The 26,118-nt window shown below is 42.4% G+C and overlaps 1 protein-coding gene across 2 annotated transcripts in view; it reads right to left on the bottom strand.

Moving 5' to 3' along the window:
• Window positions 1-11,025: 11,025 nt before the first annotated feature.
• Window positions 11,026-26,118, bottom strand: part of INTS6L (integrator complex subunit 6 like) — a gene marked incomplete at its 5' end in the record, with an annotated part of 50,811 nt that continues 35,718 nt past the window's right edge. Inside the window, 9 exons of one of the 2 annotated variants that reach the window (XM_082864454.1) lie at window positions 11,026-11,706; window positions 12,432-12,525; window positions 13,402-13,773; window positions 15,507-15,741; window positions 17,382-17,524; window positions 18,880-19,003; window positions 20,042-20,260; window positions 22,469-22,579; window positions 23,544-23,638. In XM_082864454.1, the coding sequence (XP_082720580.1) occupies window positions 11,604-11,706; window positions 12,432-12,525; window positions 13,402-13,773; window positions 15,507-15,741; window positions 17,382-17,524; window positions 18,880-19,003; window positions 20,042-20,260; window positions 22,469-22,579; window positions 23,544-23,638 (1,496 nt within the window). In that variant the 3' untranslated portion in view covers window positions 11,026-11,603. The remainder of the gene's footprint in view (window positions 11,707-12,431; window positions 12,526-13,401; window positions 13,774-15,506; window positions 15,742-17,381; window positions 17,525-18,879; window positions 19,004-20,041; window positions 20,261-22,468; window positions 22,580-23,543; window positions 23,639-26,118) is intronic. The other variant, XM_082864455.1, reaches the window with a different exon arrangement.

Raw genomic sequence — 26,118 nt, 5'->3', positions numbered from 1 at the left:
GCCAATAAAATGGACAACCTGGAAGAAATGGACAAATTCTTAGAAACGCACAGCCTGCCAAGACTGAACCAGGAAGAAATAGAAAATATGAACAGACCAATCACAAGCGCTGAAATTGAAACTGTGATTAAAAATCTTCCAACAAACAAAAGCCCAGGACCAGATGGCTTCACAGGCGAATTCTATCAAACATTTAGAGAAGAGCTAACACCTTTCCTTCTCAAACTCTTTCAAAATATAGCAGAGGGAGGAACACTCCCAAACTCATTCTATGAGGCCACCATCACCCTGATACCAAAACCAGACAAGGATGTCACAAAGAAAGAAAACTATAGGCCAATATCACTGATGAACATAGATGCAAAAATCCTCAACAAAATACTAGCAAACAGAATCCAACAGCACATTAAAAGGATCATACACCATGATCAAGTGGGGTTTATTCCAGGAATGCAAGGATTCTTCAATATACGCAAATCAATCAATGTGATACACCATATTAACAAATTGAAGGAAAAAAACCACATGGTCATCTCATTGGATTTAAGCTAATAGGACTTGCTGATGGATCAGATGGATGTGGGTGTGAGGTAAAGGAAAAAAAAAAAGGAGAAGTCACACCTGGGAGAGAGCTCTCACCAGAACCTGTCCATGCTGGCACCCTGATCTCAAACTTCCAGCTTTCAGACCATACAAAATAAATTTCTGTTGTTGATAAACCACCCAGTCTATGATAATTTGTTATAGCACCGAAGGAAATCCATCCCCTAACCCCCATCCCCCAGCCATTGCTGAGACAGAACATTCAAGGGAAAGCCAGTCCCCCCCAACCTTGGCTGAGTTAAGGCACTCAAGGCAGGACACCCCAAAGATTGCGTTAGATACCACAAAGAAGACTCTCCTGCTCAGAGCTGAGAAGAAGCACCCAAGGAAGAATTCTGCCCAGGCTGAGATAGAGCACCGAAGGCAAAGTCCCTCCCCACTGCCCCTGCACCAGGGAGAGCTGTGATAGAGCTCAAGGAAGAGTCTTTCCTACAGAGCTAAGATAGAGACCCAAAGAAGAGTCCTCTTCATGGATGACTTAGAGCCCCTGAAGAAGACTTCAAACCCCTCCTGGGAAAGAGAGAGTACCGTAAGTACAATTCTCCACCACCCTATCTCCTCCAAGTTGAGACAGAGCACCAAGTAAGATCCTCTCAGGGTAGAGTTAGAGGACACAAAGCAGAATCCTCCCCAGGGGATAGAGCACTCAAGAAAAAGTCCTATTCCTTAGAGTTAAGGAAAATCCCAGCAATGCTGAAAGAGAATACCAAGGACAAGCCACCTAGGGTTTGAGATAGAGAATCCAAGGAAAAGCCTATACCTAACAGGGCTGAGATAGAGTCCCCAAGGAAGAGTTGTCTGCCAGGACGGAGAAAGAACCACAGAAAGAGCTCCCACCCCAAAAGTAATACAAAGCACGCTAATGATGAGCCATTATCCCAGACTGACAGAATATCCGAGTTAGATATCCCTCCACAGCTGAAATGTACACCCAAGGATACTCCCCACCCCAACCCAACTGAAGAGCTGATGCCGGGCAACAAAGACTAAAATAAAGGAGCCACTGATTTGACCCTTCCCACAGCTGAAAGAGTTCCCAAAGAAGAGCCTCAGGTTGAGGTAGAACATCCAAAGAAAATTGTCCCCACCCGAGCTGAGAGAGCACTCAGTGAAGAAGCCACAGCCTGCAGCGTCCAAGGAAATGTCCTCCCACCCCAGATGGACAACAGAGCACCCAGAGAAGAGCACCCCCCACTAGAGAAAGAGTCACTCCCCTCCACTCCATGGCCAGAAATCCAGACCATGTTGGAGAAGCCCAGCTGTGGCTCGCAGAGTGGCAGGGAAGATGTTGTAGTGTCACACCAGTGGAATTTGCTGGAACTTCATGCTCTGGAACATGATATAGAGCCACCAAGAAAGGGTACTCCTCCCGGGCTGAGATATAGCGCCCATGAGAATCCCACTGCACCCTCCCCAAGCTGAAACTCAGACCTTGTTGGAAAAGTCTGGAAGTGGATCACTGAATGACAGGGAAGGCATTGTGGTACCACAGTGGCAGAACCTGCTGGAAATCTGCCCTCCCAAACATGTGATAGAGCACCCAACGAAGAGTTCCCAACCCAGGCTGAGGTCCAGCATCCAAGGAAAGCACCCCCCCAACTTCACCCTGATGAACACCCAAGGAAGTGTCCCCCGCAGGGTTGAGATACAGCACCTAGAGAAAGCATAGTCATCCCCCACCCCAGGACAGAGATAGAGCAACCAAGGAAAGCATCCTCAACATAACCGAGTCCTCTACAGTGCTAATATAAAGCATCCAAGGAAAAGTATCCCTCCCCAAGGGCGAGATCGAGCCCCCAAGAAATGTCATCCCTCAGGACTGAGAGAGAGAGAGCACTTATGGAAAGTTCCCTTCCAGGGCTGAGATAGAGCACCTCAGAAATAGCCCCACCCCACAGAGATTGAGACAGAGCCCACGAGGAACCAACCATCCACCCCTGGGGTTGGGATAGAGCATTCATGTAAGAGCCCTCTCCCAGGAAGAGTAACCACCCTCAGGCTGAGATGAAAGACCAGCAAAAGTCCTCACCATGCTTAGAGTGAGGATACAAGGAACCACCCCCTCAAGGGCGGAAGTCTAGATCTTGCTGGAGAGGCCCAGCTGTGACTCAGTGTGTGGCAGAGAATTTTTGCGGTGCCACCCTCTGAAATTAGAGATGAAGCACCCAAGGCAAAATCCCTTGTCCCAAGGCTGAGATAGGTCACCCAAGGAAAAGTCCCTCCCGAAACATGGCTGAGCTAGGAGTGCCCTGGAGACAGCACCTCACTACAGGGCTGAAATAAAGTACTCAACTAACCCACACAGGAGATACTTTTCCACCCAAGGAAAATGATCCCCTCTCCTAGTGTTGAAATTCTCACCTGGCTGGAGGAGCCTGGCAGAAACTCACAGAATGTCAATAAAGTTGTAGTGGAGCCACACCAGTGGAACTTTCTGGAAATCTGCCCTCTGGAATTTGCTGGAAATCTTCCTGAGGTGACTGGCAATGTTGTACATGGGGAGGTGTCTCACCAGAAACACTCTGATATATTACTGCCCCAGGGAGGTCTAAAGGAAGCTGCTGGCTATGGAGTGGTGCTGGCCACACTGCCCTGCACCAGCCGGGCCCTGGAGAAGCCACGTGAGGTGCAGAGGCTGGCGCTGGAGAAGCCTGGTGTCCAGCGGAAGCCAGTTGTGCCAGCAATCCAGGACCAGGAAGCAAAACTCTAGCTTTTCACTGTCTCTGGCTCCCTCTAGTGGTAAACTTTAGTAACAACTGCCACAAGAAAAAAATGGAAAGGACCCAGAACATTTTCATGGAAGCAGGACAAAAAGGTGAATTTGGAGCTTACCGGCAATAGAACCATCGTATTTTATTGACAGATTAAAAGAGGAAAGTAATACAATATCCCAATGAATGCGGACAACACATGGGATGAAATGCAACAACTATTCATAAAGAAAAATTTGCAAGTATGTTAAGAAGGTTACACACCAGAAATCTATAGCATACGTTATTCCTATATGAAAAAGTGGAAGTATTCCATGTAAGATAAAAAACAAGACAAGGATGCCAGCCATCACCCCTTCTATTCAACACTGTAACAGCTCCTGTAGGAGACCTGTCAGTGCTCTCATGCCCACTGATTAAAGTCAACGGAAACTACACCATCCTAATTCATTCAGGACTCCTAATGGCCATGAATCTCAGGAGTGAAACGCTGGGTCACCCCATCACGAAAAGGACAATCACCAGGGAAAGGGCTTGTGAGGGTAAAAACATGTGGGATGGATAGTAGAAGTAACCACGTAACCATATGCATAAACAAGGACTGTAATGATTGTATTACTTCTTTGTTTTTGTATGAATTGATTCACATATATATTAACCAAATAATTTTGACTTTGACAGCCTCTCATCTCCTTATCTTCTAACACAAGATGTATTATTAGTTAATTTTATTTTTCAGTATTTAAGATACAGGATATTAAACTGGGGTGTGAATCCAAGGAGAAGTATGCCAAGACACATTTTTTTTCACATCTTTATCGGAGTATAATTGCTTTACAATGGTGTGTTAGTTTCTGCTTTATAACAAAGTGAATCAGTTATACATATACGTATGTTCCCATATCTCTTCCCTCTCGCGTCTCCCTCTCTCCCATCCTCCCTATCCCACCCCTCTAGGTGCCTTCTTTCAGAGAAAGGTTAGTGTTTTCTTGGTTGTGGGAGAGATGCATCAGGTTAGACAGAATCATGATTTTGTTATTGCCTCTATTTAGAGATTAAGTATGGTCTTTTCCTTCTCTTGTGTTTCCTGCCTAGAGAAGTTCCTTTAGCATTTGTTGTAAAGCTGGTTTGGTGGTGCTGAATTCTCTTAGCTTTTGCTTGTCTGTAAAGGTTTTAATTTCTCCGTCGAATCTGAACAAGATCCTTGCTGGGTAGAATAATCTTGGTTGCAGGTTTTTCCCTTTCATCACTTTAAATATGTCCTGCCACGCCCTTCTGGCTTGCAGAGTTTCTGCTGAAAGATCAGCTGTTAACCTTATGGGGATTCCCTTGTGTGTTATTTGCTGTATTCCCTTGCTGCTTTTAATATTTTTTCTTTGTGTTTAATTTTCATAGTTTGATTAATATGTGTCTTGGTGTGTTTCTCCTTGAATTTATCCCGTATGGGACTCTCTACATTTCCTGGACTTGATTGACTATTTCCTTTCCCATATTAGGGAAGTTTTCAACTATAATCTCTTCAAATATTTTCTCAGTCCCTTTTTTTTCTCTTCTTCTTCTGAGACCCCTATAATTCAAATGTTGGTGCATTTAGGGTCTTCCCTGGTGGCGCAGCAGTTAAGAATCCGCCTGCCAATGCAGAGGACACGGGTTCAAACCCTGGTCCGGGAAGATCCCACATGCCGCAGAGCAACTAAGCCTGTGCACCACAACTACTGAGCCTGCTCTCTAGAGCCCGCAAGCCACAACTACTGAGCCCACGTGCCACAACTACTGAAGCCTGTGCGCCTAGAGTCTGTGCTCCACAGCAAGAGAAGCCACCACAATGAGAAGCCCGCACACCACAACAAAGAGTAGCCCCTGCTCGCCGCAACTAGAGAAAGCTCACGTGCGGCAACGAAGACCCAACACAGACAAAAATAAACAAATAAATAATAAATTTATATAAAAAAATGTTGGTGCATTTAATGTTGTCCCAGAGGTCTCTGAGACTGTCCTCAATTCTTTTCATTCTTTTTTCTTTATTCTGCTCTCTGGTAGTTATTTCCACTATTTTATCTTCCAGGTCACTTATCCGTTCTGCCTCAGTTATTCTGCTGTTGATCCCTTCTACAGAATTTTTAATTTCATTTATTGTATTGTTCATCATTGTTTGTTTGCTCTTTAGTTCTTCAAAGTCCTTGTTAAATGTTTCTTGCATTTTGTCTATTCTATTTCCAAGATTTTGGATCATGTTTACTATCATTACTCTGAATTCTTTTTCAGGGAGACTGCCTATTTCCTCTTCATTTGTTTGGTCTGGTGGGTTTATACCTTGCTCCTTCATCTGCTGTGTGTTTCTCTGTCTTCTCATTTTGCTTAAGTTACTGTGTTTGGCGTCTCCTTTTTGCTGGCTGCAGGTTCGTAGTTCCCGTTGTTTTTGGTGTCTGTCCCCAGTGGCTAAGGTTGATTCAGTGGGTTGTGTAGGCTTCCTGGTGGAGGGCACTGGTGCCTGTGTTCTGCTGGATGAGGCTGGATCCTGTCTTTCTGGTGGGCAGGACCGCATCTTATGGTGTTTGATATTACGTGGAGCCGGGAGGTCTCTGGTGGACCAGTGTCCTGAACTCGGCTCTCCCACCTCAGAGGCACAGGCCTGACACCCGGCCAGAGGAACAAGACGCTGTCAGCCACACAGCTCAGAAGAAAAGGGAGGAAAAAAAGAAAGGAAGAAAAAATAAAAGTTATTAAAATAAAAAATATTATTTAAAATAAAAGTGTAATAAAATTTAAAAAAAGAAAGAAGAGAGCAAGCAAACCAAAAAACAAGTCCACCAATGATAACAAGCACTAAAAACTATACTAAAAACAAACAAACAAACAAAACGGACAGAACCCTGGGACAAATGGTGGAAGCAAAGCTGTACAGACAAAATCTCCCACAGAAGCAAACACATACACATTCACAAAAAGAGGAAAAGGGGAAAAAATAATCTATCTTGCTCCCAAAGTCCACCTCCTCATTTTGGGATGAGTCGTTGTCTATTCATGTATTCCACAGATGCAGGTACATCAAGTTGATTGTGGAGCTTTAATCCGCTGCCCCTGAGGCTGCTGGGAGAAATTTCCCTTTCTCCTCTCTGTTTGCCCAGCTCCCAGGGTTAAGCTTTGGGTTTGGCCCCGCCTCTGAGTGTAGGTCACCTGAGGGCATCTCGTCTTTGCTCAGACAGGGTGGGGTTAAATGAGCAGCTGCTTCGGGGGCTCTGGCTCACTCAGGCCGGGGGGACTGAGGGGCACGGAGTGTGGGGCGAGCCTGCGGCAGCAGAGGCCTGCATCTTGTTGCACCAGCGTGAGGTGCACCGTGCGTTCTTCCAGGGAAGTTGTCCCTTGATCACGGGACCCTGGCAGTGGCGGGCTGCACAGGCTCCCCGGAAGGGGGGTGTGGATAGTGACCTGTGCTCGCACACAGGCTTCTTGGTGGCGGCAGCAGCAGCCTTAGCGTCTCATGCCCGTCTCTGGGGTCCGCGCTGATAGCCATGACTCACTCCCGTCTCTGGAGCTCGTTTAGACGGTGGTCTGAATCCCCTCTCCTCGCGCACCTCTGTAGCTTTAGTTTTAAATTAATTTCTATTGGAGTATAGTTGATTTACAATGTTGTGTTAGTTTCTGCTATACAGCAAAATGAATCAGTTATACATATGCATATATCCACCCTTTTTTAGATTCTATTCCCATATACGTCATTACAGAGTATTGAGTAGAGTTCCCCGTGCTATACAGTAGGTCCTTATTACTTACCTATTTTATATATAGTCGTATGTGTATGTCAATCCCAATCTCCCAATTTATCCCTTCCCCCCTTTTCCCCTGGTAACCATAAGTTTGTTTTCTACATCTGTGACTCTATTTCTGTTTTGTAAATAGGTTCATTTGTACCTTACTTTAGATTCCACATATAAACAATATCATATGATATTTGTCTTTCTCTGCCTGACTTACTTCACTCAGTGTGACAATATCTAAGTACATCCATGTTGCTGCAAATGGCATTATTTCATTCACTTTATGGCTGAGTAATATTCCACTGTATATATGTACCACATCTTCTTTATCCATTCCTCTGTCAATGGACACTTAGGTTGCACTGTAGCTTTACAGTAAGTCTCGAACTCAGGTAGCATCAGTCCTCCAACTTTGTTCTTTTCCTTCAATATTGTTTGCTTCACCATATAAACGTTAGAATCAGTTTATCTATATCCACAAGAGGACTTGCTGGGATCTGGATTGGGATTGCAGTGAATCTATAGATCAAGTTGGGAAGAACTGACATCTTGACAACCAAAAGTTGGAGTTTTTAATTCTCAGACTGTCCACACTGAGCACCTAGCAATTTGTCAGTTATAGTTCAGGTCTTCCTACCCCGGCACTGGTTCTCACAGTGGTTTTCAGTCATGAATCTCTGCTCCAGTAAGCCATGACTCCCTATTATTTGTCTGTCTGTCTCACCAATATTGGAGGTTTGCCCGATGTCCTCCCACTCTTACAGATCCAGTCTGTTCAGTCTTCTACTTGTTGGGACAGAGTGGTGGCTTCCAAGCTCTTTACATGAGGAACCAGAAACCAGATGTCAGTGATTTAAAAAAAAAACCCAAAACAACCCACTATTACATCTTATAATTTTGTATGTCAGGAATTTGAGCATGGCTGAGGTTGGCAATCACTCTGCTCCATATGGCATCAAGTGGTGTCAGATGGCAGCTGGGCTGCTCTGGAGCATTTGGTTGCTGTAAATTGTACATAAAATTCACCATTTTATTTTTTTGGCCACGCCACGTGGCTTGTGGGATCTTAGTTCCCCGACCAGGGATCGAACCCAGGCCCCTGGCAGTGGAAGCGCAGAATCCTAAATACTGGACTGCCAGGGAATTCCGTAAAATTTACCATTTTAAAATGTACAACTCAATGGCATAAAGTACCTTCACACAACGTTGTGCGGCCATCACAGAACTATCTGGTTCTAAAACTGTTCCACGATCCTAAAAGGAAACGCCATCAGCAGTCATTCCCATTTCCCCCTTCCCCAGCCCCTCACAACCAGTTATCTACTTTCAGTCTCTATGGATTTGCCGGTTCTTGATACGTCATATAAATGGAATCATACAATATGTGCTCTGATTCCTCTGGCTTCTTTCACTTAGCATACTGCTTTCAATGTTCATCCATGCTGTACCATGTGTCAGTGCTCCATTCCAATTTCTCTGCATCCTCCGCACTTGCTCTTTCTCTTTTTGATTATTACCATCCTAGTAGGTGTGAAATGGTATCTCACTGTGCTTTTGATTTGCATTTCCCTAATGACTAATGGTGCTGAGCATCTTTTCATGTGCTTGTTGGCCACGTGTATATGTTCTTTGGAGAAATGTCTTTTCAAGTTCTTTGCCTATTTCTTCCTTAGATTATGTTGTTGAGTTGAAAGAATTCTATTTATATAATGGACACTAGACCCTTTTCACATATGTGCTTTGCAAATATTTCCCCCTATCCTATGGGCTGCCCTGTCACACTCTCTTGATTGAGTCCTTTGACGCACAAGAGCTTTGAATTTTAATGAAGTCAAATTATCTATATCTTTCTTTTGTTGCTTGTGTGTTTGGTGTCTTATTTAAGAAACCATTGCCAAATCCAAGGTCAAAAACTATTACTCCAAAGTTTCCTTCTTAGAATTTTGTGGTTTTAACTCTTATAGGTAGGTACTGATTCATTTTAATTAATTTTGGTATATGGTATGAGGTGAGGCTCCAACTTCTGTTACTGATTTCTGGTTTGACTCCATTATGGCAAAGAAGATTTGTTGTATGATTTCAATGTTATAAAATTTATTGAGACTTGTTTTGTGGCTTAATATATGGTCAACCCTGGAGAATACTCCATGAGTACCTGAGAAGAATATGTACTTTGCTCTTGTGGTGTGGGGTGTTGTATAGGTGTCTATTAGACCTAATTGGTTTATAGTGCTGTTCAAGGCCTCTATTTCCTTACTGATCTCCTTTTTTATTAAATATAATTTTATGTATTTATTTATTTTTGGCTGCATTGGGTGTTCGTTGCTGCGCGTGGGCTTTCTCTACTTGTGGTGAGCGGGGGCTACTCTTCATTGCGGTGAGCAGGCGTCTCTTGTGGTGGCTTCTCTTGTTGCGGAGCACGGGCTCTAGGCACACGGGCTTCAGTAGTTGTGGCCGCAGGCTCAGTAGTTGTGGCTTGTGGGCTCTAGAGCACAGGTTCAGTAGTTGTGGCGCACGGGCTTAGTTGATCCGCGGCATGTGGGATCTTCCCGGACCAGGGCTCAGACCCATGTCCCCTGCATTGGCAGGCGGATTCTTAACCACTGCGCCACCAGGGAATTCCCTCCTTACTGATGTTCTAACTAGTTGTTCTAGTCATTTATTGTGCTGACCCTAAAGATTAGCCAGAGGTGAAATCTTACGGTCTTCTCCGGTCTTTTCTGACTGAGTCCTGCCCTGGGTATGCACATGGTTTTCTAGATACCCAGATATACATGGGAGCATTTCAAAGCCTTACTTTTCCAAAGTATCTCACTCCTCAGTTTTTCTTTCCAGAATTCTGGCATGTCTGTTGTTTGCCATAAGCATAGGCAGCTTATTCACTTGCCTTTCAATGTTTCTGAGGAACGTCCTTCACATAGCTGCTTCTCCACTCTAAAAGAGCTTAGAGTTAAGACAACAGAAAAGCAAAAAATTCCCTTGCGTCAGTCCTTCAGGGAGCCTTCTAGACAAACACAATTCCTTGGGAGTAAGGTCTACTCTCCTCCCTCCTGAGCCAGGAACCCTCACTTGGAATGCACGCTGACATCGTCAAGACCGCTGCTCTACTAGGCAAGGGCTGGGGCAAGAATAACTTAAAATGCCAGCAAATTCTCCTGTCACATTTCATGGCTCTTCTTCAGACTTAACATTCGCTTGGTTGCTGTAAACTTCTGATGATCTTCCAGAGTTCCAATAAACTTGATTCCGATCATTGTTTTCCTGGTGTTTCCACTGTTCCTGGAGGACCCTACCCAGAGTGCCCTACACCACGTTCACCAATATCACTAAGTTCCGTGAGTGACGTTTTGAAGTTTACATCCTTCTGCTAACATCTTAATTTAACAGTGTGGCGGCTTCCCTGGTGGCGCAGTGGTTGGGAATCTGCCTGCCAAGGCAGGGGACACGGGTTCGAGCCCTGGCCCAGGAAGATCCCACATGCCACAGAGCAACTAAGCCGCAGCAACGGAGGACCCAACGCAGCCAAAAAATAAAGAAGTAAAGCAATAAAATAAATCTATTAATAAAAACAACAACAGTGTGCACTTTTTTTTCTGAAAGGAATAACAAAGCAGAAGAAACAGAAAACTAGAAATTTCTCTAGCATCAGGGACCTTGTGAAAAATCAATAAAATGATTTATTTTATATATGCAAGTCAAAATCTCTTTGTACACTTAAATTTTTGCAAATTAATACAAAGATAACAATACTGCTCCATATAAACCTTTGTATAAACATTAAAGGAAATATATGCATTATTTTTTCTTTTAGTGCTTCTGAAGCACAGAATACACAAGTCCACCTGAAGACTTTCTGTCGTCACATGCGAGAACAAATGTCAGGGGTTGAGGCAGCCTCAGGTGCACTTTGTAATGCCTCTAGACAAAATAGAACAGAGTTGGAGGTAGATTGTTTGGTGACTTCCCCTGCCTCTCCCACGGAGAAATAACTTACCCAAATAGCAGCTTTCTTACTCTTTGATCCAAACTGTCCTGAATCTTGCATGGTTTTAAAGGCACAACTAGGAACGGTTGAAAACTTTGTTCAGCACACACAAGATTACCAGTTGGCCTCTGAACACCTATTCTTTCTAAAGGACATAGTAAGAGCACCAAGTAGTGCCCCACCTGCACGTAGCCCCTAGTCACTCTGGAAATGCCCAGGACGGCCAAGTTCAAGAGTGAACCCTTATCACATGTGGTAGGGGCGACAGGGTTTACTGATTTTAACCTGCTGGATTAATAACATCACCTTCCTCAATTGGGAAAAGTAACAACAAAATAACCAATTAATACTTTCAAAGAAAACTCATAGGGCAAAAGCCAGCTTTTCCCGCCAGATAAACTGAAAACAAAAAGCTCCACTGCTTTTTCTTAGCCTCTGGAAGGCAGTTCCCTTGACTAAAACATCATAGGATAATCAACAATATCCCATTCTATCCTACAGCACAGAACACTTATTCTTTTTTCCTCCTTGGTCATTGCGTTAACATCATGATCTGCTGTTGATGTGATTAACGTTGTTGAGAAGGTGATGGGATTCTATTTTTTCTAGTAGCTTCTCAAGGTACTGAATTAAGACTCGTCTTTTGAACCTAAAAAAGAAAAAGAAATTTTATTATCCAAAAGCTCCTTAAAGCATTTATGATGCGCGAGGCACCGTGTGGGGTACAAAGTTGGAATGGCCATTCACATGGGAAATAGAAAATGTGTGTCCGTGTAAAGATAGGGCTTAGCTAATATCGAGATTACCAGCTGAGAGCCCAAGCCCACCTCAGACTGTGAGGAGTGCAAAAGGCTCCACAGACCTGGATGACTGAATTGGCCTCAGGTAGTATTGATCTAAACGCCTCTGCAGACAGCTGTAACTATGACCGAGGGCCAGGGCTTAGGAAAGCCAGTCAGGACTTCCCTGTTGGCCCTGTGGTTAAGAATCCATCTGCCAATGCAGGGGAAAACGGGTTTGAGCCCTGGTCCGGGAAGATCCCCCATGCCGTGGAGCAACTAAGCCCGCGTGCCACAACTAGTGAGCCCGCGTGCCACAACTACGGAAGCCCGCACGCCTAGAGCCCGTGCTCCGCAACGAGAGAAGCCACCGCAACGAGAAGCCCATGCACTGCAACAAAGAGTAGCCCCCGCTCGCCGCAACTTGAGAAAGCCCGTGCACAGCAATGAAGACCCAACGCAGCCAAAATTAAATTAATTAATTAATTTAAAAAAAAAAAAGAAAAGCAAGGCAGCACCAATCCCTCCGTCTGTCTTGCATTGGGCAGCCCTCCTGCTTCAAAAAACACAATGAAGAGTTCCTCTTTACACCCACCTTGCAGCTTCCTTGATGGTAAATTCAACGAATTGTTTCCTCACTGCAAGAGGTCCTTGCACTCCTTCAAGCAAAATGAAAATTCTTTCATACTCTGAAGATATTAAAAAAATTAGTATTTTTAAAAATATGGATGAAAAATAAAATTCAATCTTTACACATCATCAGTAATCATTCCTTGTGTGTGGAAAGTTAGGTATACTTTGTATTTGAAACACTCAAATCAAGATATCCGCACATATCTGCTACGGAAACTCTAAACACTAATTAAATGTGGTCTGCTGAATAATGGCCCCCCAAGTTGTCCATGTCCTAATTCTGAGAACCTGTGAACATGTTACCTTATATGGCAAAAGAGACCTTACTTTGCAGATGTGATTAAGTTATGGCTCTTGAGATGGGGAGATTATCCATGTTTATACATGTTGCCCAACGTAACCACAAATATCCTTATAAAAGGGAGGCAGTAGAGCTGGTCAGAAAGAAAAGATGTAAGGGTGGGAGCAGAGGTTAGAGAGGAGAGAAGGGGCTAAGTTGCTGGCTTGAAGATGGAGGAAGGGCCCACGAGCGAAGGAACACAGGCAGCCTGTAGAAGCTGGAAGAGGCAAGGAAACAGATTCTCCCTAGAGCCTGCAGAAGGAACCCTGGCCTGCCAACACCTTCTTGCTAGCCCAGTGAAAATCATTTCAGATCTGACTTCCACAACTCTAAGATAATACAGTTTTGAGCCACGAAGTTTGTGATAACTTGTTACAGCAGCAAAAGGAAACTATTACAGTAAGTAAGGGGAAAAAGAGAGAGAAAGGTGTATTGGGTCTTTTTTAGGTAAAGCCAGAGGAATCATTTTAAATTATGTGAAAACCCAGTACTTCCCAAAAATGCACCTCAAGAGATACCTTGAATCTATTCTGAATCCTAAACGGAAAGGAACCTCCATTATATTATTGATAGATGGTCTTTCACTACTTACTTCGCCCAAATTTTCGAACTTCCTTCATTAACTGGTGTTTTATATCAGCATTGATTCCTTGTGCCATAGCAGGAGTTATTTGCGATGTATTTGGCCCAGTTTCCAAAGCAGATGTTACCAAGACTTTTCGATCATCTACAGAGACGCTGCAGTTCTTGGTTCCTCCTATGACTGCATTACTACCAGGATTGTGCATCAGGTCATCTTTCCTGAGACTAGTGAAATCATCAGACAGGCAATCCACTTGGTCGGGCGGGATACTATCTCCTGCCATATTCATAAGCTCTGGGGCAGCAGATTTTGACAAGAAGCCATCGGGTGAGATTTGACCATTTTCCATCTTCTCATGAACATCGTGAGTGACAGTAACATCTGGAAACCAAATTAACAAGTGGAGCTGTGACGTAGGTGCATTATGGCAACCCCACAGGGACCACCCGGTGCTCCTCAGTTTTGAGGAAATTGTTTCATAAAGCAAGAGGATGTACCAGATGGAGCCTGAGACCCCTCAAATTGGGCTCAGGAAGTAATACGACAAACGCACTTTCTTCTCTTCATGGCACCATGAACACATATGGAAACCGAGTAAGACAGAACAACGAATAAAGAGGCTCAGGTCCCTGGTGCTGAGGGTTGAGCTGCAGCTCGTGCTTTACAAGCTGAAAAGCAGCAAGTCTCACTTGGTGGCATGATTTCTGTCCTTTACCTATGAAATGCCATGCTCTACCGAGCTTGACATCAGATTACATGCCCCCCACCCCCGCCAAACTCCCGCCTCTCTCCCTCCAAAGTTCTGAGGAAACACAGGTGGTGGCCACTAGACCTGAAGGCTCTGTATGGCCCCCGTCACCCCACCCCAAATCCCTGTCAGTATAAGATCTTCCTCATGCATCTTTTCTCTCTCAGAAACCTGAGTTTCTTTTTACTCCAGGTCTGACACCTCTTCTCCATTGACTCGTCCTGCTCTGTGCCGGGCGCCGTGCCAGGAGCCGGGGAGCGGCAGCCAACAGGACAGACGCCAGCAATCCCCGCCCTTATGGAGCTTCCATGCTCATGGGGACGCCAGGCAGTAAGTGTACAATGATCCAACAGAATTATTACAGTTGGAATTCGTGTTAGGGAAGAGGCAAGCAGGGATGGGACAGAGAGCAGGAGGGGAGCCCCAGCGGGCCACGTGGTCGGGAAGGCCCTCCTGAGGAGGTGTCCTTTGGGCAGAGCCTGGAGGAGGAGAGAGAGCCGGCCTGTGCACATGCAGAGGAAGAGCTCCAGGCTGCGGCAAGGGCACGTGCAGAGCCCCGGGGAGGGGACTGGCCAGGGAGCACAGAGCAAAGGATAGAGGCAGAGAGAGCAAGGGGGAGACGACAGGCCACGTGTTAGGAGAGGATGGCGGGGCCAGGTCGTGCACAGCTGGGAGACCAGGGTCGGGAGCTCAGATTGTGTTCTGAGTGCCTAGGAAAGGTGATGATGGGTCTTCAGCATGGATGTGGCGTGATCTCATTTCTGTGTTGACATGATCACTCCGGCTACAGGGTTAGACAGTGAGGGTCAGACTCTAGTAAGAGTAGGAATCAGATCAGATAAGAAGCTATTGGAGTAGCTTGGTGACATGAGGGCAGCCCAGATCAGAAGAATGGAGAGAAATGGTGGGATGTGGGATTTGTATTGGGCATCATCCAGTGGAATGGAGGAGGCTGGTTCAGACTGCACTGGGCTGGAGCATAGAGAGGAATTGGGGACACAGAGCACACATGCAGACCCATCCCTTATTGAGCCCATTTGCTCCTATTGACTCAGCAACTCCAAATGGCTGCACATCCTTCCGCCTTGCCCTGTCAAAGCAAACAGGCGTATCTCTTGCCATTTCTCCAACTTGTGTTAATTACTATGAAAGTAAGGATCTTCCTCCCCTCATACATATTGAGATCCTTGAAATACAGTCTCCACTCCCCACGGGGCCCTTGGTACCTACCACATAGATGGTTTAATAACGGTTTACTTAACGAACAAAAACTGAATACAAAAGAAATGAATACAAAGGAAAAGAAAATTGTTTAGTGTCTTAGTCCTCTAGGGGCCATAAGGAAATCACAACCACTACTCTATACCTGTATGTACAAGGGTGGGTTTTATGAGGTTTGGATAAGATGGGAACCACGAGGCTGAGGGTGGTCCCTTTCCGCCCACGTGGTTAGTTACAGTAGGTGGTGTTTGTGGTTTCCTCAACAGCAGGGACATACTCCGCCTTCTCTTAGATGACAGAGGACTGCTGGGTTCTCCAGGACGTTTCACTTTGTTTTGTGGCCCTGTTACAAACTCATCTGCTTCATCAATCATCATTCCCTAGAAAACATCAATGAACATATTCCATTAAAGACAACACTGCACGAACTCTTCACATGCATATACAATCATACGCTACATCAGCAATATAGATCTTAATCATCGGCCAAAGATTTGCCATACCCCACAGAGACTGTTCTCAGAAAACGCTACTCAATTTCAATCTAGTCTAAGTGGAATGAGGAGGAAACTTGTTGTAAGGTCAAACATAACACAATCATGATTAACCAGAAAGCTTGGGGAATGAGCAACGCGATGAGAGTTCCAAAGTGGGAATAAACCCACAGTGACCTTTCTGAAGAAGATACAAACCATTCTGCATCAACCCTTGGTAAGGGAATTCATTCCCTTTTGTGTGCTTTAAACCCATCCTTAAGAAATATTGATAGTCACTGTATAGAATGCTGCATGAAAATGGTGATGGGCAGGTAGATGGAAAATGTCATTCCCCCAACAGCAATCTCACAGAGATTCAAATATGTCCACCTTGGTGCTGGACAGAAATGAGGGAGGGGGCTTTTCACCCTTGGGACTAGATAAAGGATGAGAGCCAGCAGTATAGAAGGTTAACTAAAAGCTGTTCTCATCCAAGGATAATCCAAGAATGTGCACTCCCATTATTTGAATAAAATCATAATAAATGACTTTTCCAAGGCATTTCCCAAAGCAAAACAGTACATAAAGGGGAAAACATAGTCACTGAGCATGTACCACGTGTCAGGTAATGTTCTAAATGGTGTACAGGTACTAAGTCAATACTCCACAGAGCTCTATTAGTTAGGTGTCATAGTTATCTCCAGTGCCACAAATGAGGAAACCAAGACACAGAAAGATTAAGAAAAACTCCAGTTAATTGAAGATTCAGGTGAAGCAGAATACCTTTCAGTCTACTTTTGCTACAGAAGACATTATTTCACGGTCTGCACGTTTATAACAATGGTCTCCTCTATGAATGCAGATATAATCTCCATTTGTCTTCATGCTTATATGGTCAAGTCAGTATATCTCTCACTTATACACACAGAGATACACACACACACGCGCGCATGCACACACACACACCTCACATGTATATCTCACGCACACATCTCACATGTAGAACAAGCCAATAAGGCAACACCACTTAGTACTTCATATTTCAAGAGGAATACTTTTATAACTGTCTAGATACAGCACTAGAGAGCTGAATAATGTAAACAGAGGAAATAAACAGTGATCTCAATATTAAAGGAATTAGTGTGTGGAGGTGGGAACAAATACAGACTCTGGAGCTGGAAAGACGGGGGTTCAAATCCTGGCTCTTATCAGTTGTGTCACTCGGGCTGAACCATTTGACCACTGTGAGCTGTGATTTCATATTATAGGGCAGACTAGTACTCATCTGCAGCTGTGAGCATTCAATGTTATCATTTAAAATAGCGCCTACTACATACACAGTAAATGGCAGCTATCACTTTGTTTAACCAACACACTCTTGCATAAGGAGGCTCCCACTTTCCATTCACAAAGAGCCCTGGAGGCATATTTTATCTCTTAAACAAACAGAAGGAGAACCTCTGAGTTACGTACACGTTGCCAAGAGGAAAGGAATTATTGCAAGAATATCACGATCTAGGCAGACATAGAAATAGATCTCCCACCTTCTTATCTTGCTTAAATGGATTGCCAAAAGTATGTAGTCTTTTTGGTTGGTCTGGATCAATCTCTCGAAGTGGAGAAGCCAGTGTCTTTAGATATTCTTGATAGTTACCCATTTGTGCGACTGGAACACTATGAAGGGAATCTGCAAAATCACCGGAAAAGCAACAGATACTACACAGCAGAAGTGTGTGGTCCTTTTGAGAGGGCATGATCACAGTCTGATTTAGCATTGTGTATCTTGGCAACCGACAGTCTAAAATCTCGAATCCAGCAGCCTGGATCTAAAATCATCTCTCTTCATCCCACTCATCACTCAGTCTACCATCACTACGGCCTACAAGCTCAAATCCCTAGGGCAAGAACAACTCCCTCACTCTTCATACCAAGTTTGAGAATGGGCTGACATTCCCTATACCACCATCCCAACTCAAACCCCCATATTTTGTGTTTGCAAGAGCCTAGGCTCAGGGCTTCCCTGGTGGTGCAGTGGTTAAGAATCCACCTGCCAATGCGGGGGACATGGGTTCAAGCCCTGGCCCGGGAAGATCCCACATGCCGCGGAGCAGCTAAGCCCGTGCACCACAACTACTGAAGCCTGCACTCTAGAGCCCGCGCTCCGCAACAAGAGAAGCCACCGCCATGAGAAGCCCGCGCACCACAACGAAGAGTAGTCCCTGCTCGCCGCAACTAGAGAAAGCCCGCACACAGCAACGAAGACCCAACGCAGCCAAAAATAAAATAAATTTTAAAAATAAATTTATTTTAAAAAAAAGGAGCCTAGGCTCCATGGTTCTCTCTTATCATCCAGAGAATCTTGGTTAGCGGGCCTCACCCTCTTGGAAAATTTGATTAGATCTACAGGCTGTCTTCCTAGAAAAGTCCCCCCTGCTAAAAAAACAAAAACAAAAACAAAATGGCGTATAATTTCAGGAGGTTGGCCAGGCTAAGATTTGCACATTTTAATGGACAAATGACCCTGCTTAAATCGAGCAAAATGGAGTAAAGGGGAATTACACACCATCACCAATTATCCTAGACAATATCAGGTTCATTCTTTTCCTGTAAATGAGGAATTTGGATTGAATTCATCACAGTAGACTGGGCGGTATAGCTTCGGGGCATGCAATTTCCGGAATCTGATAGACCTAGGTTCTGCCACTTTCCAACTCACTAAACCTGGGCAAACTACTAAAATGCTCACTCTCAGTTCCAATGTCCATAAAAATGGGCATAAAAACAGCATCTATCTCATGGGGTTGCTTTGAGACTTACAAGAGCTAAAACGTGTAGTGTAATATATGCACCGATGAATGCACACTTCCCCTTAAAGCCGAGAACAATAAACTTGTGCCTGGGTAGCTGAAGGGATTCAGGAAAAGAGGCATTATAAATATTAAAGTATTACAAAATAACTTACTCGTTATGCAATAAACATCTTCGTGAGAGTCATACTTGACATTTTCCTAATCAACAAAAAGTACTTCTTTGTTCACTTACCTTCATCTTGTCCAACAATAAACTTGTGTGTTTTCAGCAGATTGGATCGCATTCTGGTTAACTGGTCTAAAAGACCTCTACGTGGAATATCATAAGCATTTCTATACGTCTGAGGTTTCAAATCCTATTTGAAATGAAACAATTTCAGTTACTCTTGAGGCTTTTAATATAGAAATATAATTCCTAATCCTCTTAAAATCTTAGTGAAGAGAGGGATATTCATTACAACTAACTACAGTAGAATTTTGCCAGTGGAAAATTTGCCTTCGCTGGCTCTGTTCTGAATTCTAATACACCCACAGAGCATTAAAGCCACTGGGAATATCCTTTTTCAATATGTCACTTAAAACATCAAATCTTGAGATTTGTGCCAGGGGAAGCCTTGCAGGCCCACTGTTTGTAATCTAGATGTAGCCCGCCGGCAGCCACGGAGGTGAGCTGCTGGGATGTCCATCCGGGAAGCAGTGGCTGATCCTACAAGGGCTGCAGTGATCTGAGCACCTCCAGCCCCAGTACCTTTGGGATCTGGGGCAGCATTGGAGCCCAGGCTGTGCTCTTCCCCAGGCTGCCCCCAGCCAGTGATGGAGGATGATGGGGGATGTTAGGGCCTGGCCAGTTCTGCCCAATGTGGACCTCCTCTATGGGAAATCGTGGTGCCAGGCTTCCCTTCTGGGCTGGTTAAGATTTTCTACAAGCTATACTGATGTCTGAGGCTCTTCATACCCATTCCTCCTTCCTTCCCCCACCCTCTCACAAGTGTTAGTTCAGCAGCATAATCTGACGGTTAGCAGACATTTGGTCCTGTCCAAAATGTCTGTACAACATTTGGTCCACGCCAGAGGTCCTTGATAATTGGTCACACTTGGTCCTGTCCAAAATGTCCATGGAGACATGTGGTCCACACCAAAGGGTCCTTGATATTTGGTTCGGTCCAAAACCATTTGGCATGAACCAAATAAGCTCATGGATATGTTTTGGATCGAACCAGATTTCAAGGACCTTTTGGTGTGGACCAAATGTCTTATGGACATTTTGTTTAGGACCAAATGTTCTGCAAGGGATCTGAAAGCTCTCTCTGCTTACTCGTGTTCCTTCTCCCCTTTATCTTTCACAGACCTTACCACCCCCCCACCCCAAACAATCTATTTATGTCACAGTTTACCTTGTTTAAGAGCCCTACTTGGAAGCCGGCAAATTCTTTGGTATTCAATTCTGCCAGTCTCGGTGCTGTTTCTCCTATGATTTCTTTCAATAGTTTTCTAAAATTTTTATTGTGAGTCAAGGACACGCCACCTCCAGAATGATTTTTCACTTTGATTCCAATTTCCTGGGGAGGTTTCTTCCCCACTGATGCTAGTATTCGTTCTGACTCTAGTTTGGTCTAAAATGAAAGTACATAGTACGTTATGAAAAGATCTATATTATCACTATTGTTTTTACTACTTAAGAAAGATAATACTTTAAGAACCCCATTGAACAAATTTCAATCGCAAATCACAGAAAAACGGATAATTAAACATTTTCCTGTGCTTCTCTGTACTACCACAGCAAACAGAGAGAGGGGGCTAGAAAGACAAATAATACACTTTTTTTTTTCTCTTGTCTAGTGTCAAAATTATGATTGAATCATGGAGAGAATGAAAACCATGGGTAAGAATTACATGTAAAATCACATTTTGCTACTGTAAAATCTAGTCTAAGTGAACATATTCATTTCGGACCCAGACATAAAGGGTAAAACTCTGTATTTATAAAAGTACACTAGTACTAAAATTCAGATTACATAGATTGCATTATATCTGAAAAAAACTTATAGTGTTTAGTTCTAATATCAGACCACCCCCCCAAAAGTAATACTTAACAAATATTACCAAGTAAATAATTTGTAATATGTACTCAGTAAGTTTCTTACTAACTCACAAGAAAAAAAATCCTCTTAATAGACACTATTATACCATATTGATAAATATTGCTTGAGAATGTATTGTAGCAATATATTTGGGCATATTTCATGATTTACATACATATGAGATGGTTCAAAGAACACTGGTGACATAGAGTTATTAAATTAGTAATTAAATTAGTAATTAGAGCTAGTATAAATTAGTAACGATCTTTTCTTTTTCTCTAAAAGGTGGAATTCCACCAATGTCCAGTAAGCCCAAATTAATTTTGAATTTCTTGTGGCTTGGTCAGAGATACTCATAAATTTTCCCTAATTATTGGAATTAAGTATGTTTATTATCTTTTTAAAAACTTAGTCATGAAATAAGGGATAAGAGCAAATGAAGGGTCTGTTTCCACAAACTGGTCCTGAAAGGTCATTGATAAAACTGTACAAGCAACGTGTCCCAGAAAGCCCCAGAACTTGCATGAGTTTCAACTCTGTTCACTATTCTTCCTTCTGGCCATACCCTGCTGACACAGCCTTAAAGGCCTAAGGTAAACATCAAATAAAAAAATATAAATCAATAGATCAATAAATAAATAAATAACCAAAACAAAACATTTAACAACAACAACAAAAATCTATTAGCAGAGAGGGAAAGGGGTTAAGGGGACACTTGATAGATCAGAAATCTGGGTTTGCCTTTACTTTCTTTTGCATTTATGAGCACAGTGGTCTGGTAGGAGCTGGTAAACTCCAGACTATACTTAAGTTTTTGCCAGTTCCTAGCAAGGTGTGTCAGCATCCCAAATTGTGGAGTCATTTTGGTTCTTTGGTGTCAGAAATCTGACAGTTATTTGCTCTGACACTTATTTGCTCTGTTTTCTAAAGGCCCAACTTTGAAACATATCCAACTTGAAGCATTATTGTCACTGCAAATGCTACTACTATTCCCTACCTGGGAATACATTTGTGCACAAGAAGAAAGTAAAGCTGCTGCATTAATTTGTCATGTAACATAACACATTTGTATGGCAGTAAAGCTCTAACTCAGTAGTTCTCAAACATTTCCACCCTGCAAGAATGGGCTAGGTAGAGGTGAGAAGTACGATAAGTAGGGGTGAGTGGAGGATGAGGTACTAATAGAGAGGGGCAGGCAAGGGACAAGGTGAACAATGCAAATGAGGTGGGGGAACAGATGGAGGGCCTGTCACCCTCCAGTGCGAGGAACACTGGTCTCATCTCCCCCTCTCCAAGAAAAAGCATACTGATATTTATTGCCTAAAAACGCATTTCAGGCAAGTCATTAATCACACCATGCCTCAGTGTGCTGACCTAAAAAGGGGGATGCTCTAGCCCAACGTGATTTGAGGAGAAACTAGGTTGAGGATAGACAAAATGTGACCCATGGATAATTCTATTAAGCCTCTGCCCCTCCTAGGCCACAAAATATCAACCAGCTTGTGGGTAGAACAAACTGGCAAGCGAAAGGAGAAATGGCACAGCATCAAATGATACTGACAGACCCTTAACTGCAGTTTAATGGTGAAGCTAGAAGCCATAGAGAATCACATTATTACTAATCCATAAAGTGTAGAAATATATACACATTTAATTTGAAAATTACAGTTATACTAAAGAATAAGGAAATGCACTTCTGAGGGCAAAGGATTTTTGTTTGTTTGTTTTTACCAATACTACCTGTTGGCTGAGTTTTTTAAGGTAAGAGATAACACTGTAACTAAGTCCACAATCTAAATTATCTGATATCAGATTTGGAGCTCCCATCATCCTTAGTGCTTTCTTTAATGGCTATAAGGAAACAAAATACACAACAGTAAGAATAGAATAAATCTTAAAATACTCAAACTTCAGTTATAAGGGGCAAAGGGACATGATTCATTTCTTAGAAGTCAAGGTGCTGCACATAAAACCAAACATGGAACATTAAAAAGTGGCAATGAAAATAGCAGAAAAGTAAAGAGCAGAAAGTAAAAAAATCAGAAGAGAGTGGGATAAGAAGAGCAAGGAACAGCAAATTCAAACAGGTAAATTGCTTTCAGTCTTAATTCCCAAGTCATAAAATCATTTCACATTGCATTTTATTGTGCACCCCATTCCTGCCATGGTAAATACTAACACACCCCAATTTCTCCTCCCAGTGACACCAATGGTACCACTTAAGGTTCTGCCTTTTCACCTCTAGAAACTTGGCTTAAAGTTTACCACATCTACCTCTGAAATGATTTTGATAATCTGGATTTAGATTATATGACTCGTTCAAAATAATTATGAATATTTTTCTCAAATTGTAAAAATCCAAATGACACCAAGTGATTTTTTACTCTTTTTGGATTCCCTCTAACCAGTGCCCCTACTTCATGCTGTGTCTAGGACACATTTAACAAGCCATAAGTCAATATAATGTCTTGAGGTTGTTTGGTTTTTTTTCAGAGGAAAACCCAATAGTGCGAATTTCTAGAGTTAAAAAGGGAAGTTGATATAATACATAAATCCAGCCCTATTTTTCTTAAATTCCAAAATTATAATTTCACAAGGTTAGTTTTTATAAGAGAAACATAGATGTGTTTTATAACAATAACCATGGCAGTTAAAGGAAATAAAATAAGCAGACCTCTTTTGTGCCGCCATGACATCTCCAAGCTCTTACACATAATTTGAGAAGACAATGGCGACCCAAATTTACAAATTAAAAATAAAACTATCTTATTTCAGGGGTGAAGTTTTTGATTGATTGGATAGAGTTAATACATACTAATAAGTAGTATGGAGGCAGAGTTTTTAAGTAGCTGTCAAAAGCCTGTCGCCACTTCACATTTGGCTTAAGCTTGTGAACTTTAAACAAGTCATCTGCAAGAGAAAATCCAAGAAAATATTATACTATTCCAGTCCTAAATCGCAAGCTCTAAATCAAGCAACCCACATCTATTATATAATTTCCTAGAAATTTCCAGTTTCAATTACATTAGATGAACATTTCATCGGAGTTTATTTGATTATCTTTTTATGGTACTATGTACCAAAAAATTATATATAGCAGTTTTCTAGAAAATGAAATAAATTCTCAGGTTACATATTCATCTTCCATCTGTGAAGCTACATAAAATATAATATTAAAACACGGACTCTGATCTATGTGAAATATTATCTTACATATTGGTAACTCTAGTGTAGTAATTTTCACCTGAGAAGGAATCATGGTCAGTGGTGGATGGAATATTTCTTTTATTTAAATAGAGAATGTTAAAACAACAAGAACAACAACAACAAAACGAACTCATAGATACAGAGAACAGATTGGTGGTTGCCGGGGCGGGGGGATGGGTGAAATGGGTGAAGGGGGTCAAATGGTACAGACTTAGAGTTATAACATAAATAAGTCATGGGGATGTAATGTACAGCGTGATGATTATAGTTAACTACGCTGTAGTGCATATTTGAAAGCTGCGAAGAGAGTAGATCTTAATATTTCTCATCACAAGGAAAGAACTGGAACTATGTGTGGTGACGGATGTTAACTAGATTTATCGTGGTGATCATTTTGCAATACATACAAATATCGAATCATTATGTTGCACATCTGAGACTAATAGAATATGTCAATTATACCTCAATAATTTCTGGGCAATGATGGCACGCTCTAAATTACGTTTTGGATTCTCCTTAATCAGTGTATATTTTGTTTATCCATATTTCCCCCCTCTTCATTTCCTTGATTTCAGTGGTCAGGCATTTTGAGCCAAACTTTGGGTCTCTCAAACATTAGTTAACAATTGGCTGATGGCACTAGTAAAAGCAAGTAGAGATGTATGTTGAAGTTGAAAATTCTGTACAACTAAGTATGGTTCTTGAATATAGTGTATTATTAATATAACTAAAGACATTTTCCTTAAAAAAGCAGATATCCCCTATATTTTTGCACTCAAATTTAATTATTTAAATAATCCAAATGCATTGTATATACTACATGGAAAATTCCCAAAATATCTCATTATTTCCTTCCAAGGATAAGAAATTTTTTAATATAATAATTCAAAATTGATATCCCCAGACATCAACCAACATGAACCTGCCACACTTACTATAAATATCAAAGATATTATAAATTCACTCTCTATATTGTTTCTTCATGTTTTACTGGCTTTTATCCAAAAAACAAATGCTTTCCTTCCAGGAACAAAACCATCCCTATGCCATATGCACAATTTCTCTACAAATAGGGCTATTCTTTGAAATTCTGAATTTATTTGGTTAAGAAAAGCAACTACATATTTTCTTCCTTTTACTACTATAATAAATTATTCACTCCTGCTGAAACTAATTTAAATGAATTTACAAAGTCATATAATGTAGGTCTTTTGTTCTTTTGGTACAGGGTAGAAAGAACAAAGGAAAAAAGATCTGAAGAGATTTCTGGCTCATTGTAACATGCAGGTCCTTTAAAGACCGTTCATACCTTGACAGAAAGGAACGGGAGACTGTAGAAATATCCTGTTATACCATGTCTTTGTGTGAAGTCTGTAGGGAATTAGGCAGATTTTGGAAACTAACTGACAAATGTAAATACCACAAGACTGAAGAGACATTTAGATATAAATAGATTAGACAATGAGAGTCAATAATAGTCTTAATATTTCTAACAATGCCAATTGCAACGATTCCACCCAGGAGCCAATTTAGTCTAATTACTTCTTGTCGGATTTATTTTTTAATGGGGGCAAGAGGAAAAAAGAAAATCTTCCACAGACTAATCAAGGGTAGAGAGCAGTTAGGGTGACACGGCTTTAGTCACTATCTTTGTAGCTCAGAAAATGATTTCCATGGTATTAGATTTCCATTCACATGCAGTCTCCAGGATGGTACAGTAAAAATATCATAAACAATCAGCTCATCCACATTTGGAAGATAAGAGTGTGGAACGAGAGTAAAATGACACTACCAACACCTCAAAAACTACAGATATTTTCTCTTCCGGTTCCTTTCTCCCCACTTCCTGCTTCAAAAAGGCAGGGGTTTGAGTTCAAGCTCAGACACATACTATGTACTTAGCTCAGTGAGCTTTGAGAAATCACTTCACCTTTTTGTGCCTCCATTTCATCCATAAAATGAGTTTAATGATAACTGCCTTTTCCCACAGGACTGTTCTGAGGAACTAGGTTATGTACGTGAAAACACTACATAAAATTTATAGGGCTTCCCTGGTGGCGCAGTGGTTGAGAGTCCGCCTGCCGATGCGGGGGACACGGGTTCGTGCCCCGGTCCGGGAAGATCCCATGTGCTGCGGAGCAGCTGGGGCCGTGAGCCATGGCCGCTGAGCCTGTGTGTCTGGA

This window comes from Leucopleurus acutus (assembly GCF_964270905.1).
Source record: "Leucopleurus acutus genome assembly, chromosome: X".
In the NCBI taxonomy this organism is placed as follows: domain Eukaryota; kingdom Metazoa; phylum Chordata; class Mammalia; order Artiodactyla; family Delphinidae; genus Leucopleurus; species Leucopleurus acutus.
Note: the sequence above shows the minus strand (reverse complement) of the source record. Positions and strands in the feature narration are given on the sequence as shown.